The sequence below is a fragment of the Macrobrachium nipponense genome, chromosome 1 (genome assembly GCF_015104395.2).
Source record: "Macrobrachium nipponense isolate FS-2020 chromosome 1, ASM1510439v2, whole genome shotgun sequence".
Classification (NCBI taxonomy): Eukaryota; Metazoa; Arthropoda; class Malacostraca; order Decapoda; family Palaemonidae; genus Macrobrachium; species Macrobrachium nipponense.
In genome coordinates, this window is record NC_087200.1 from 91,790,716 (window position 1) to 91,805,406 (window position 14,691).

At 38.9% G+C, this 14,691-nt stretch overlaps 2 protein-coding genes across 4 annotated transcripts in view; one reads left to right on the forward strand and one right to left on the reverse strand.

Moving 5' to 3' along the window:
- LOC135219461 (junctophilin-1-like) overlaps window positions 1–4,453 on the forward strand; it is a 181,920-nt gene extending 177,467 nt beyond the window's left edge. For all 3 annotated transcript variants that reach the window (XM_064256254.1, XM_064256255.1, XM_064256256.1), the window contains exons 7-11: window positions 110–285; window positions 867–985; window positions 1,236–2,128; window positions 2,428–2,619; window positions 3,198–4,453. In XM_064256254.1, the coding sequence (XP_064112324.1) occupies window positions 110–285; window positions 867–985; window positions 1,236–2,128; window positions 2,428–2,619; window positions 3,198–3,284 (1,467 nt within the window). In that variant the 3' untranslated portion in view covers window positions 3,285–4,453. The remainder of the gene's footprint in view (window positions 1–109; window positions 286–866; window positions 986–1,235; window positions 2,129–2,427; window positions 2,620–3,197) is intronic.
- An 8,817-nt stretch (window positions 4,454–13,270) lies between these two features.
- Window positions 13,271–14,691, reverse strand: part of LOC135219462 (inactive ubiquitin carboxyl-terminal hydrolase MINDY-4B-like) — a 35,241-nt gene continuing 33,820 nt past the window's right edge. The window contains exons 10-11 of the mRNA XM_064256257.1: window positions 14,233–14,361; window positions 13,271–13,896 (exon numbers count right to left, since the gene is read on the reverse strand). Of these exons, the coding sequence (XP_064112327.1) occupies window positions 13,848–13,896; window positions 14,233–14,361 (178 nt within the window). The 3' untranslated portion in view covers window positions 13,271–13,847. The remainder of the gene's footprint in view (window positions 13,897–14,232; window positions 14,362–14,691) is intronic.

The following is a 14,691-nucleotide window of genomic DNA, read 5'->3' on the forward strand; positions in this document are numbered from 1 at the left end:
GCAGCTGTCTTTTAATCTTCGATCTGTGACGCGTCACTCTTCTTGACCGCATTTTCATACCTCTGCTCTTTTTCACCGCATCTGACCCTCTCCTTCCCTCGTCCCGCAGGATGGCACAAAAGAAGAAGGCAAATACAAGAACAACGTCCTGATCACATCGAACAAGAAGAAGCACGTGTTCCTCATTCGCTCAGCCAAATTCCGAGAGCGAATTGAAGCAGCCGTTGCAGCTGCCCAAAGAGCAGCCAAAATTGCCATGCAGAAGGAGGATATTGCTATTTCTAGGTGAGCAGAGCCTTTGCATATAGAAGACGCAAGCCACGTAGTAGTAGTAAGCTTCATATTATAACACGACTTTCCATCATCAGTCGAGAACTAGATATCTGGTGATGGCAATCAATTCGTTGCGGCGGATCTATCGCTCATAGTTAACTCATATTTTCTTCTTCTTCTTCTTCTTCTTCTTCTGAGGGGGCGGGATGGTTCGTGGCCTCCTGAAAAATTTGTTTCAACTTTTTATAAAGCAAATCGATGTAGTTTGGATATCTTATGTCTGTAGTGAAAGCTTCTTATACAAAATCAGTAAACAAAAGAAAAAAAAAAAGTCTTCCTCTTACATCTTTGGGCTTATCAAGATCAAAACTAAAAACTTAGGCTTTTTATGTTACTACTCCGTACATTTATTTCTTTGATGAGCCTCTAACATGGTGACAGATCTTGTCCATACCACAATTTCCCTTTTATTCACTCAATAATTTCATGAAACCCTCAAAAAATTATTATATCTGTTCACTTATCAGAGACCACATTCAGTATGTTTTACTTGGGAAATTCCTATGTAATTGCGTTCCATTTTGCCATTGCAGGACTGCCACAGCACGAGGCAAGGCCGAACAGGCAGACAAATCAGCAGTCCATGCCAGGGAGGACTCAGATATTGCCAGAATTTTTGCCAAACAATTTGCTCCAGATTTTCACCAACCAGGTAAGAGCTTCATTTTGTTTAATCATTTATATCCTTATAGCAATGTCCTGTTTTACAGAGATAAAATTCTTCTATACAGACTTATTTTGCAGTTGTCTTTCTGTTATTGCAAGGAAGTCATTCGACATCTTTCACCTCTGAGTGTAAGCATTATTAGTTGCCAGGTTGCTGGTCAGCGTCATTTTACTGTAGAAATATACTGTGTAACCAAAACTCTTGAAGTTTTCCTAATTGCTGACTCACTTTGCAGGAGTGGATGCAATCAAAGCGAACCTGGCAGCACGTGGAGGGCAGACAGATATATCGAAACTGCCTCCAGGGAAGCCAAAAGACGAGATCGGAGGTCCAAGATCCAAATCCCTGTATGTCAAAGGCGGAATGGATGACTACATTTCAAGAACAGACGCGACCGTAACGCAAGAGGCTGACTCCTTATCACCACCTCCCGGAGGCGGGGGAGGTCCAGGATACACTGCCTACAGCTTGAGCGGCGGCGACATGCCAGCCGATCTCGGAGGCCCTCGAAGAACGTCTGTAAATGCAAATCCAGGTATTGACGGCTCGTTACAACACATAGGCAACGCTCTCGACAGCAGCAGTCGTACATCGATGCGGGGGTTGAAGCAAAAGGGAATGGATTTCGGTGGATTTTCTAGTGCTATCATGAACGATCGCTTTGATCATTACAACCGACCTCCTTCTCGAGGACCTTCCAGAGACAGATCAGTGGACAGGTTCACCTCTCGAGGACAAACTCCAGTACCGCCAGAACTCATAAACCCGAGATCACGCGCTCCATCAGCCCAACGAACCACTGCCCAAGACTGGACCCCTGATTCTGGGGTTTATGAGGATGAAGCTGCAGTGCCCATCACTGCTGGATCCAGGCGCTCTTCAAGGCCAGCATCTATAATCTCTAGCGAGGCTCCTCCACCCCTCACAGGGAATGGTTCAGTCGGTGGTGGCTTCACTGTTCCCTACACTATCCCAGCTACACAGCAGGAGGCAGAAGCGCTCTTGAGGCAAAGGGCTTGTGGTCAAGAGATCCCAGCCAGTCCACCCACTCCCATGGGACAGGGATCCGTTAAACGCACAGAATCCCTCTACATTAATCCTATTGTGAGGCGTCAGGCGCAAGTCAAGGTACACCACTCTATTCTAGCTTTTTTTTTTCTTTAATCACCCAATAGAATTACGTTCTTGAATACTGAGGCCCCATATTCAAAATCTGTATCTATTATGAGAAGTTATCTAATATGTACGCTATTATGTTTCATGGGCTTATACTGTATAAATAGAAGTTAAATGTTTCCGGTGTCTCCAGCTATGTGGCTGAAATTTGTTTGAAAGAAACTCAAATTCATTTGATTTAGGTCTATCTAAGGCAGATTATTTTCAATTCTGCAACAAGTCTAGGAGTAAATGTGTTTTCATCCATTCAGGTGGCGCCACCACCTATTGTCAAACGTAAGAAGTCGCTGCCAGATGTACAAGCATTGCCGGTTAACATCATGTCACGCGAGGAAGCTTCTGTTCTTAGTTCAGCCCAAAGGCAGGAATTCCGTCGTCAGGCAGAGGAGGCCGAGTTGTACAGGGCAAACCCACTCTTATACCTCACGAGTCCTGCGGTCCAAGTAAGTGTCTCCTTTACCCCTTGGATGTATAATGTCCTGCCCAGTACCACTATACTTCTAGAGATAACTTTAAATGCAAATATTTGGCTCTCTCTTGTAAATAGTAAATTACAGCATATCACCATGCTTTTGTTATTGTATTATTAGCTTACAACTTTGATTGTAGTTAGGGTTAACATGTATATATGCACTTATGTCCTCAACATGGCATTGAGAATTACTATGATTCCCAATTATGATTCCATTTAATCAAGTTTTTTTAATTGAGTCTTTTTGGGTATCTGATTAAATAATTACACAAAATACTCTCCGTTAATATATCTGCTGTTATCTGAAAACAGATATGCATGAACATCCATAAAATGGCCAAAACTATTACAAGTGAAACAGTTAAATCTCCAATTTTTGCCCTTAGCAGGGATGTTTAAAATTTATGATTGAACAGCATGAAATGTCAATGATTGTCAGGCAAATTGTTTTACTCTATGCTGCAATAAGTAGGTTAAGGTGTACTACGCCATTCAGTATAACTTTGCTCTACTGTGAAGCCAATTCTAACATGATGCCTCTTCCAACAGGATTGGTTCTCCCGCCAGCGGCTAGTAATGCTCATCCTTTTCCTAAATTTGTCGTTGGCATTGATGTTCTTCAAACTTCTGTCGTAGCAGCCAGCAAGGACAAAGGTGGTTAAGGCTACCTTCCTTGCTGCCGTCGCCGCCACGTGAGGCTCACACACACTCGCCGTAGTAGTCCCACCTCAGGGAGTGCCCGTGCAGTAGCAGCAGCAGCAGTCTATATGGCAGCCCTGCAGGGCAATCCTGCGCCTTGGCCGCCCCTCGTGCCTTCCTCAGCAGATTATGCCTGCGACTTGCCTGCTCACGTGTGTGTGCGTGTGTGTGTGTGTGCTGTCAGAATCTCTATTTTGTTATGGTTCGTGCCGCGTCCTGCCGCCCAAGTGTGAGCCGTCCCTTTTTGTACCACCACCACCGTTGTAGCCGATGTCCTCAGGTGGGCGGTTCAGAGCTCATAATGACCCTGCCTATCCACCCACCCACACCTGAGCCAACCTATGCTGACCTAGGGGTTGGGAGGAAGAGGCAACATTATTCAATAGAAAACAGAGGAGTATACTGTACGTCAAAGAGAGCCATCTCTGCTGGACTCCGTGGAGGTCTCGGTTTCAACAAAAGATGAGAAAACCAGAAATTGATTTCAAAATGCAAACATACATATTATAATGGATGAGCTCTTTGTCCCTCGTGGAGTGTTTTGGCTGTGCCTCATTTCCTTCATAACCTGACCACAAACTCACTCTAATAATGGCTGGGGTTATTCTGTACATAGCATCTTTTGCTACCATTGACTGTGACTTCAGCCACGTCGACTCAACTCCGGAAGACTCGAGCAGCTGCAAAGTCACTCCACAACACCCCGGCGGTTCACTCTCGCCGTACTTGCATAATAGGCACTAGATTTTCTATCCACCTATCCATGATAATATTTGTCAATTTCAGTACAGATTTATATTATTGTAATTTCTAGTACTGGTCAATTTTTAAGAGAATTATATAACGAAATGCCTCTTTAATGCCAGAGGTCATATTGACTTTTGAATAGAGGCAGTGTACAGAGGAGAAGCAGACGAAACGAATCGCCGCCTGTCTGTCTGCATCAGGTCTCCCCGGGTGTTTCTCGCCAGAGGAACACAAAACGTGAACAGAGAAACTCACAGAAACAACAGAAAACAAAACTAAACTTACAAATAAACGAGAGGAGGGGAGCAAAAAACAGCATCATCATTGTATTTTTTCAGTTTTCAGTCATTGAATTCTGATGTTATTCATTATTTTTTGGTATATCAGTAGAGAGATACTGTATGGAAGAATGACACGTTTCTGCTTGATATTTTGCATTTTTTCTCTCTCTTTTGTTAGCGCAAATTGTTAATTTTTTTTCTCTCAAATGCAATGCACTTGTGGCATAGTATTAACTTTTTGTACTATGTTTTTGTCTTTTGAAAGTAAACATGTGTATTGTCATTTCATTGTCTTATATGCAATATTTGTGCCTATCGGCTGGCCTCAAGTGTTGTCCCGCCGGTAGGGTCTTTTAGTAGGGAAAAGAAGACTATTTCTGTTCTACATGAAATATGATTTGGCTATTCGGTTGACTAGGAGGCATCACGCTTAACCAAAATGATTGTTTAGTTCCTTTACAATTTAGACAGAATTGTTTAGAAATTCATTTTGTTATTAATTTATAGTTTGGTGTTAGTAAGGACGTTTGTTCTTAGTCCTAAGCTCCAGAGCTACCCAACGGAGGTTGCATGTACCGGTCATACAGGTTGTGTTGCAGTTGGACTTCTTGTGGTGTGGCGTGTCTCTGCAAAATTCCAACTCAAATTTGCAACGTCGTGTGCGTGCGTGTGCATCACGCACTGTGCGTCCACATGCATTGACATTCACACACTTAGAAAGCAACGTACCACCTGCGGTATATTTTTTCGTGGACAGTTTCTTCATCACAGATTTCATCTGCCCATTCTGTAACAGACCAACCGAGCCTTCCCTGGACCTTTATGAGAAACATGACTGAAACTCTTGTGAAGGAAGAATGGCGTAAGGTTTCTCGGACACTTCGATCCTGTCATCATTCACAGTAATTATTCCTCATGCTGTCAAGGGGCCATTATCATTTTTTTTTGCTTTATTTTAACGTGAAAGCGCGCCTTAATTACAATTGTGAAAAAACGGGTTCCATGATAAAACATTTGATATTATTAAATAGTAATAATAATAATTCTAGCCAGTGTTACTTCCTGCGTTGTCAGCGTGAGTTTCGTCTTTCCTCTCCGTAGCAAAAACGAAACTGAGCGCTGGTGATCACTTCCCTCTTCGTTTATTATTTGTGGATATGATTCATTCCTCTTGCTAGTGGAAGACCTACAATATAAAAGAAATAATGACGTTTTGAGAAATATAAAACTACTTGAGTGCCTTTTGTATGATGGTAAGGAGTTCTCTGCTTATGAACGGAAGTTCTTTTTGGAAATTCTCAAACTTTTACCGACCGATAGGTGTTTTGAAATAGTCAGTTTTGTTGATAGGAAAAAAAATGAATGAATAAATAATAAAAGAGAGAAATCTCCTCCTCCTTCATGCAGCAAAAGAGCCTTACGAGATATATTATTGGCTGAAAAAGATAGATTATATATTTATCTCTCGTGGTGAGATAAGTGGCTCTACTTTTGAATAAGGTTCCTGCCTATGTCCTGGTGCAACAATCCATCTCTTCTTATTCTTCTCAGTTCTTCTTCTTCTTCTTCTTTTCCAAATCTCCTTTACTAGATTTTGAAATCACTTCTTGGTCAAAAAACGATTTTTCACTTTCCGTTTTTATTTCTTTCAGTGTGAGGAGTGTGATCGATCGCTCTCCTCGATCAGGTTAGATGTTCTTGTCAATTTTTTTTCTCCTCTTATTTGTGCATGTTGAGCAGTGCACAGCGGCCATGACATCACACCAATCGAATGATGTCATCGTCATGACGACGTCATCAGACCATTCGAGTGACGTCACTATCGTGACTCCTGGGGAGACCTGAATTTCCAAGGAATAAATAGAAACATAGCTGCTGCAACGCCATCTCTTTTTATTAGGATAAGGTGCCCCAGGAAGAGAGAGAGAGAGAGTAAGAGATAAAGAGAGAGAGGGACTTCTGTCTGTTAAACAGCTGACTATTGGCTTTCATCAAGAGATAATTACATTTTCTTAATACTCCAAACATCAGCTCACTCACTGGGGATATCTTACATACTGTTTCTGCAACGCTGTTTTGCATTATATTCGCTGATAGGACGCAGTTTTCTCTCTCTCATATATATATATATACATCTATATATATATATATAGATATATATATATATATATATATATACAGGCATGTATGTACGCATGTGTCTTGAAGCATGGGCGAATGTATGATTATAACATAGAATGAGAAGGTGAAAGCTGGCATTCTATTAGACCGTCCTCGCAAATCATAGCTCTGCCAGCAGCAGTATGACGTTTTTTTAGTATTTTCATAGTTCCAGTGATATTTAATCCATTTATTAATCTCATTATCATGATTATGATAATTATCATTAATCAATCCAATGCAGCAGGTTATCACGGGAGATTCGACAATGGTCGTGTGAAGATGAAGAGACCGGAGCGCGAAATTCCCATTGATTTCGTATTTTATTCACATCTTTGTTTCTGATCCCCCACGGAGTGCGTTTGAAGTTGATGCAAGCGGTGGAATACATTCGTTGGCGAATTATTTTCCTTCTTTTTGCTCCCATCGTCTGTTACATTAGAAATTTCACTCGTATTAATGATAATACTGGAAATAAGGACGAAAGTTGGCATAATATGTTGTCATAATAATTTTTTTTAATCTGGAATGCCTTGAGAACACTTGCACTGACTTGTAACAATGTCTTCATATAAAAGGGTCATCATAAACATCCCATCTGACTTCGTTGCCTGTTGTTTAAACATTAAACATATTAAGGTCAAATATGGCTCTTCTCTCTCTCTCTCTCTCTCTCTCCTCTCTCTCTCTCTCTCTCTCTCTCAGCTTACGTACAACTCGGAACACGTCTCAAACGTTACAGCACACTTTGGCATCGCATCATTTCCACTTAAGGGTGCTTCATTTTCGTTAATTCTCTGTCTCTCGCCATCTTGTCCTGAGAAATGCGGACACTCCAACATCAGACCCAGCAGTTTGCCGGAACGCACATGCGCCGGCATAGTACTACAGACACCAGGGGGTATGACCGAAGTGAGTTGGTGTTTATTATACAAGGAGCTATTATTAACATCAAGACTTTCCGAATCGCTAAGTATCTTGTGTGTATATATACATATATGTGTATGCGTGTGCGTATGTATATACACAGTTAAGTTCTTGAATTCAGAGAATTGATTGATCCAAAGGCTACTGACGTTGTAAAGAAATTATTTCTTGCATGCACTAATATTCATATTCCGTTATGATTGTCTTGATTATGTTTTAAAGAAATCTTTGTTGCAAGAAATTGTTTTTTTTTTTAGAATTAAATTTAAAATACACACAGTCCCAGGTATCTGTTGTTTTCAATTTATTTTTTTTTCTATTCAGATTTAGCCTTAATTAAGACCCACTTCGGATTAACACATACAATAAAAGATTCCGAGTGTTGCTTCTCCGTGTCAGGAGTTGGTTTCTCAGTTAAACTCAGTTTGGGTCAGATGACAAAGAGGTTTGTTTGCTTGTGCAATCGCTGAAAGCATTGCTGTAGGCTTAATTGTTTTTTATGGGTGAAGCTCAGTATAATGTGCAAAATTAATAACCGTTATAACTGCAACAACAACTACAACACAACAACAACATCATCATATTCAGCCAACTTGCTCAACTTGCTCCTTCATTTTAAATTTCAACCTCCAAATTTGTCCAGGATTTAAAAATAGAATATTGTTATAGGCCTACGAAGATATATGCAGAACGCGCAATAACGTACCAGTAAAATTTTTAAAATTCTTACTCAAACGTAGTCCACTATCTGTTATCATTATCGCTATCATCGCCATCTTCATTGTTATGATTCGTATTTTTCATCATCACCTCCTCCATCGTCGTCAACTGCCTTAGATTAAAAACATAGCGATGCGTTTTTGTTTTGTCAATAATAATCTGGCCATGATATGACATGATGGGAATAAAAGTAATTATTCTATGGTTCTCAGTTACGACACACCTAAACAAAACACTTGAAATCATTCAGATAAAACGTCTTCACAACATGCATGCATTTCTCTCTCTCTCTCTCTCTCTCTCTCTCTCTCTCTCTCTCTCTCTCGAAAAGCTAACCATATCTTTTTAAGCTGTTTGTTGCTATATGCATTTTGGGAATTGGCTGCCCAGCGATGACTTCTAAGGTGTCATGTATTTATATTGTCTTTCGTTTTGATTTGATCCCACTTGGAGCGAGTAGTAAAAAAAAATCGAATCGGGGTTCGATTCCCTCTTTGTCAATCTTTTTTTTCTTTCTTTCTTTTTTATTATTCATCTTCTACAACGGATTGGACAGTGGAGGCTGTGTGTGAACTTGTTGATACAAAGTTGTTCCTTAAAATAAAACCAAAACACCAAAAAGATTTTGTTTTCAATTTCCTAATTCCGTCGTTCGTTTATTGCTCTCTCTGACTTACCTTTGGCGGTAAAGGGTTACCATTGATTACAATTGTGTTATAAGGGGCTTCTGGAGATACAAGATCACGTACTGCACCAATGGCGACTGTATCTGACGCCACCATTAGAGATTCATGAGGAGAGGCACCAAGAAGCCGAATTACATATCGACTAGAAAGCGCCTCAGTGGCGTGGTTGGTTTGGTGTTTGCTTCTCACCTCGGTGGTCGCGGGTTCGATTCTCGGCCATTCCATTGAGGAGTGAGAGATGTGTATTTCTGGTGACAGAAGTTCACTCTCGACGTGGTTCGGAAGTCACGTAAAGCCGTTGGTCCCGTTGCTGAATAACCACTGGTTCCATGCAACGTAAAAACACCATACAAACAAACATATCGACTAGAAAGAAGAACATCCATTTGCATAAAAAGTAACAGCATTCAAGCACTGCCTTTTCATCCTAAGGCCTAAGTGTCCTTCCTCGGAGGTACCTTTGTTCAAATCTACCATCCAGTGCGCCATCAAACTAAGAAAAGCTGCTAGCTTTTAATTCTAATGCTCCTCCACGTAACAGTCAACATTAGCTCCGCCTTACCATATATATATATCCATATCCATAACGTCTGCCTCTTTCTAACCACGGTAAGTCGTCAATAAACAAATGAAGTCTATGAGTAGCTTTTTCGATCGATTTGTTACCTGCAATTGTCTTATTTCTCTGCAGATGATAAATAATCATCTATACGTTTGATCGCCCGATATTGCTAGAAATACTTGATGGTTATTTAGACTCCGGGAGTGTTGTTCTTGTACAGTATGCAGCATTCGTTCATCAAATCAAAAATGTAGCCTGACAGTTTCCAGCATGAACTTGTGGCCACAAACGGCTAATGGTGGATAAAAGTGTCTTAGAGAAATGATTGTTATCTTTTTAATAACAAGCCAAAAATACGTCACAAATTGTTAATCATATGGCAATGCTAAACATAATTACGTTACAAATAACAGAAAGGTGCTAGCTTCAGATGCAACAGAATAAATAGGGATGTTCCAAAGGTTTTTTGATCCGAAAGACTCGCGAGAAGCAAGCCCCTACAGTTCAGATGTCTTTATTGAACAATCTTTTTGTGAACAGCACGAAATCGACTGTGGATTCGACTATTACACTAGTATAACACCATCGCCCAGCAGACTCACTTACACTCCGCACATTCAGAAAATTTGCTGTTCAATAAACTGTTTACTTTCAGTTGTGAAGCTAAGTGGATTCAATCTCCTGGACATGAATACTATAATGAGACATTTGTCTCTAAGTATATTATCCAGATTTTATTTGCCTGAAAATATTCTTGGCTTGCTGGATATCTAAGTATATGAATTGTACTTTATTCTTAACACACACACACACACACACACACACACACACACACACATATATATATATATATATATATATATATATATATATATATATATATATATATATATATCTAATAAAAGGAGCCCATAAAAACACCAAAATGTAGAGAGAAAAGTACTATATTTCAGAGACAGCAGTCTCTGAAATATAGTACTTTTCTCTCTACATTTTGGTGTTTTTATAGGCTCCTTTTATTAGATGGAATTCTGTTGTTACAGAACATTTTTACCAGTCATATAATATAATATATATATATATATATATATATATATATATATATATATATATATTATATATATAACAGAAGTTAACCGGGTTGACTCTCGCAGAAAAAAAATCTATAAACTATCGAGGCAAATTTATCCTCAAACCTTGATAACTGAAAATGGTTGACATTAATAGTCCATTTTTTGTCTTCAGAGACTAGAGTAGTCTGCTGACTTTGCACACAAAGGTCACAAGGGGCAAAGGTTTGAAAAGAGATTCACTGATAGGCCTACCTGGAATAGAGTGGCCAAATTATGGGATAGAACAAACTATTAACCCACAATTAGTGTGTATTTTATCAGAAGGAGGTGCATTTATAGTACTAGTAGTTTTGAAGACTGCAAGAAACATGGAGAAGAAGAAACCGAGTTGCGAGGATCGGTATAGCCTTAAAGACGGAAATTAATAAACTATACTTAGTATACTTCTTCCTAGCCTGAGTGGCTAAAGAGCAGCCTAGTTAAACCATGTCTTACTTTGAGAGAGCATTTTGGTAAAAGATAGAATATGCATTCCTTCTTCACCACACCCAACACCTTCGTATCACGAGCAGCAGCAATAATCCCTAAGTAAGACCTAGACTGAAAAATATGCATGTCATTATTCTGAACGTTGTGAAATTAAGTGACAGCAACAAAGAATAGGCGGAGGCGATGTAAAGGTAAAAGTCAAAGCGACACAGTTGTAATCAAGATAGAAGTTGGAGCTCTTACGGTCAGAGATAAAGAAATCATTCGGTATTATCTACTTCACTCACCTCATAACTGCTTTTATATCTGTGATAACTGCATCCTTTACATACGTGAGCCACAATATTTCAGATGGAACTTGGCTCATCCAGAACTCCTTCCTTCGTGGGCGATAGCTATCGATGGCTTTGGTTCTTACTTATCCACTCACGAAGGACTTAATGTTTCTGTGGTTTCACTGGAGCCTATGAGACATAGACTGTGAGTCTGTAATCCAGATACTTACATGAGCAGGACAGTACAGGTGCCTAAGGAACTGGCGAGACTGATTAGTCGAGCTGGTAGTTTGAATCAAGTAGACCTTATAATAAGCACGGTTCCTTCCCCACAGTCGACCCTTAGGTGTTAGGGAGTAAAATGCAATAATACCAATAGGGCTAGTGGGGACCTTTCGCCCAGGACAATCAACCTGGACTCGGGTTGCCGGTAGGGTGCTTTACTTTTATATTATACTTACCCAGTCTGAAAGACTGGCTGAAGTTTACGTTAATTATATATATCTATATATATATATATATATATATATATATATATATATATATATATATATATATATATATATATATATATAAAGACCAGTAGAAAAATGTACTCTCATGGACCTATCTTTGTACGGTTGATAAGTAAAAAAGCTTTTAACTGGAAATTCCTTTGCGAAGAAATGGGGGTCAAATTCAACTTTCACTCTCAGAAAAAAAAAATGTGATTCCTTTCGAAATATATGAAGTTATAGGAAGGACACAATGACAATTTATAACAAGTACTACGTTCCATAAAAAAAATACTAAAAGCTGTGGATAGATCACAAATATAAAGGTAAATTTCCCACTTGTGCCACCAATGGGTAGCATGGATATTCATTTTTGTCGTTATTTTTATTTGTAAACTGTTACCAATTTGAAAAGCTGGGATTTTTTTTTTTTTTTTTTTTTTTTGCGAAATAATACTGTTACGCCATCCTTCAAAGTAATTTACATGCATTTTAATAACACGTTAGGGATATATGGTGTTTCTGAACTGTGAGCTGTAATACGAAATTAACGATAAAGGTTTCGGGTGGTCAAGTTTGTTATTTAAAGGGTTCGTATGTAAATAAAAGACACCACTATTTTATTTTAGCGTTTTATTAAAGCTTCCATCCTATGTTCTGACGGTTTTTCAGTGACTATTAGCCAATGCATCGTCGATATATACGAGGTTTGTCTATTAAATAACGAGACTGATTCCACCTAGTAAACAAAGCAGCCAGAACCCGGTCATAACTGTATACGTGGTGACTTTGAAGTTTGAACATGGACGCTCAGTTGATTGGAAGTCGCCATTCAGTTTGGTCGTGTTGTGTTTTCTGTGGTGGACCGCAACTATTATGGGAAAATGGTTTCATTCTTCACCAGGACAATGCGCCTCCTCACACAGCACTTTCCGAAAAGCAGTTTTTCATCGACAAGCTCATTGCTGCGACTTTTATCTTTTCCCAAAAGTTAAATCAGTGCTTCAAGGGAGACGGTTTGGCTGTAAAGAAGAAAACGACGGATGTGTTGAGAAACTGCTGACTGAAATTGATTTCTTCAATCAACCAATGGAAAAGAAGGCGGTGGCAATGTATTAGTGCAAATGGGGAGGATAATGAAGAGAACAACATTAAACTTGTAAATTTTGATGTAATACATACAAAAAAAGGTGAGTTATATAATCAGTCTCGTTATCTACGTGATAGACTATCGTATACTGCTCATCTGTATTTGTACAATAACAGCTAAGCATTTACATAGGGGCTTACGCAATGTAAATGTATACGTTATAGTTAGTGAGAGTACACACACACGTGTATATATATATATATATATATATATATATATATATATATATATATATATATATATAGTGAGAGTACGCACACACGTATGTATATATATATATATATATATATATATATATATATATATATATATGTGTGTTGTGTGTGTGTGTGTGTGTGTGTGTGTTAGCGTGTGTGTGTGTGTGTGAACGGTTCTGCGTATGATTGTGTGTGTAGTATATTAGTATTTGCATGTATGGAAGAGCAGAATTTGGACCTTATTTCACTATTACTATGGCATAATCATTTTAGCAAAATACCCGATCTATCCCTGGCACAGCGTAATATTTGTCGTGCGCGTTGTAAGCCTTTGCCTAATTGCATGATGTAGTACTAGCTCGTGTTTAATTTTGTCCCTAGTACTACCAATCTTTTCTTTGCTTGATTACCAGTTTTATTATTTCTTAGCGTTTCCGTATGACAAGTTACTCACTTATTTTCATATGCCAGATTTTATCTAATTATTGATATACAACTTCTTTCACACATGCACATTCACATGACATAGTGCTAGCTCGCAGTTGAATACGTCTCTAGTACGAATCTTTTCTTTGCTCGGTTTTCATATTATTTTATCTAAGCTTTTCTGTGTGACTAAGGCACTCACCTATTTTCATATACAAGATTTCATCTAATTATTTATATTCAACTCCTTTCACACATACACATCCGCACTATAGAGTATTTATACGGTTTTTCTCTGTTATTGTAGTGATGTCTAAAAATAAGGCGTAGTCCCATGCCAGTCTATGTAAGCATCGTGCCATCTGTAATAGAACAAAAAATGGAATTAGGTGCAGGCTACGTGAGTTGAAACTTGAATTTATATATAACAAACCTTTGATATTAACTGTTAGTATTTTGCCCCGTAGAGAGTGTGATCCCGATGATAACTGTATGACGTTAAGCACATGATATCCAAGGATGCTTATACAGATCTTTAGTACTATGTACATCAAGCGTTGCCAATGTACTTCCGAAGCCAAAAACTTGTAACTTTATAGAGAAAAAAATATAAAAACTCCAGTTAGCGAAGAAATCTTAAGTACCCCGGTTACAATGAATGTTGATTTATTCTTTTTAAATACCTTGTAACAACTTACTTTGTCCTGATGACTCTTTCAAGCACCGGAGGACCCGTCTCTTCCCTCACTGGTTGTTCTCTCGTGTCCACAGTGAGGAAGGTGGGCGTGATTTGTCCTCCACTGCACGAGTAGTAATAGATGTCGAATCTGTAAGATGAAAATGCGATACACTTCTTTGATGGTATAACTTTGCTAGCTTTTGAGCTTTCTTATGACTTATTACCCTCCTCGTTTATTCAGTCATGAGACGCGAATGAGTGCATATAGGGATATGGGTTTAAAACTACTGAAATTTCATGTCCTGCAAATATTGAAGCCTTTCGTGTCGTGTCCATAGCTTGCGAATGGCTAAAGCCCTAAATTTAACATTAAACCGATGTTCCACGGTGATATTTTCTTGCGTAATTTATAATTTTTATTTAACCATTGTTACTGGTGGCAGATATTGGCAGATTATATTATTAACAAACGGGTGCT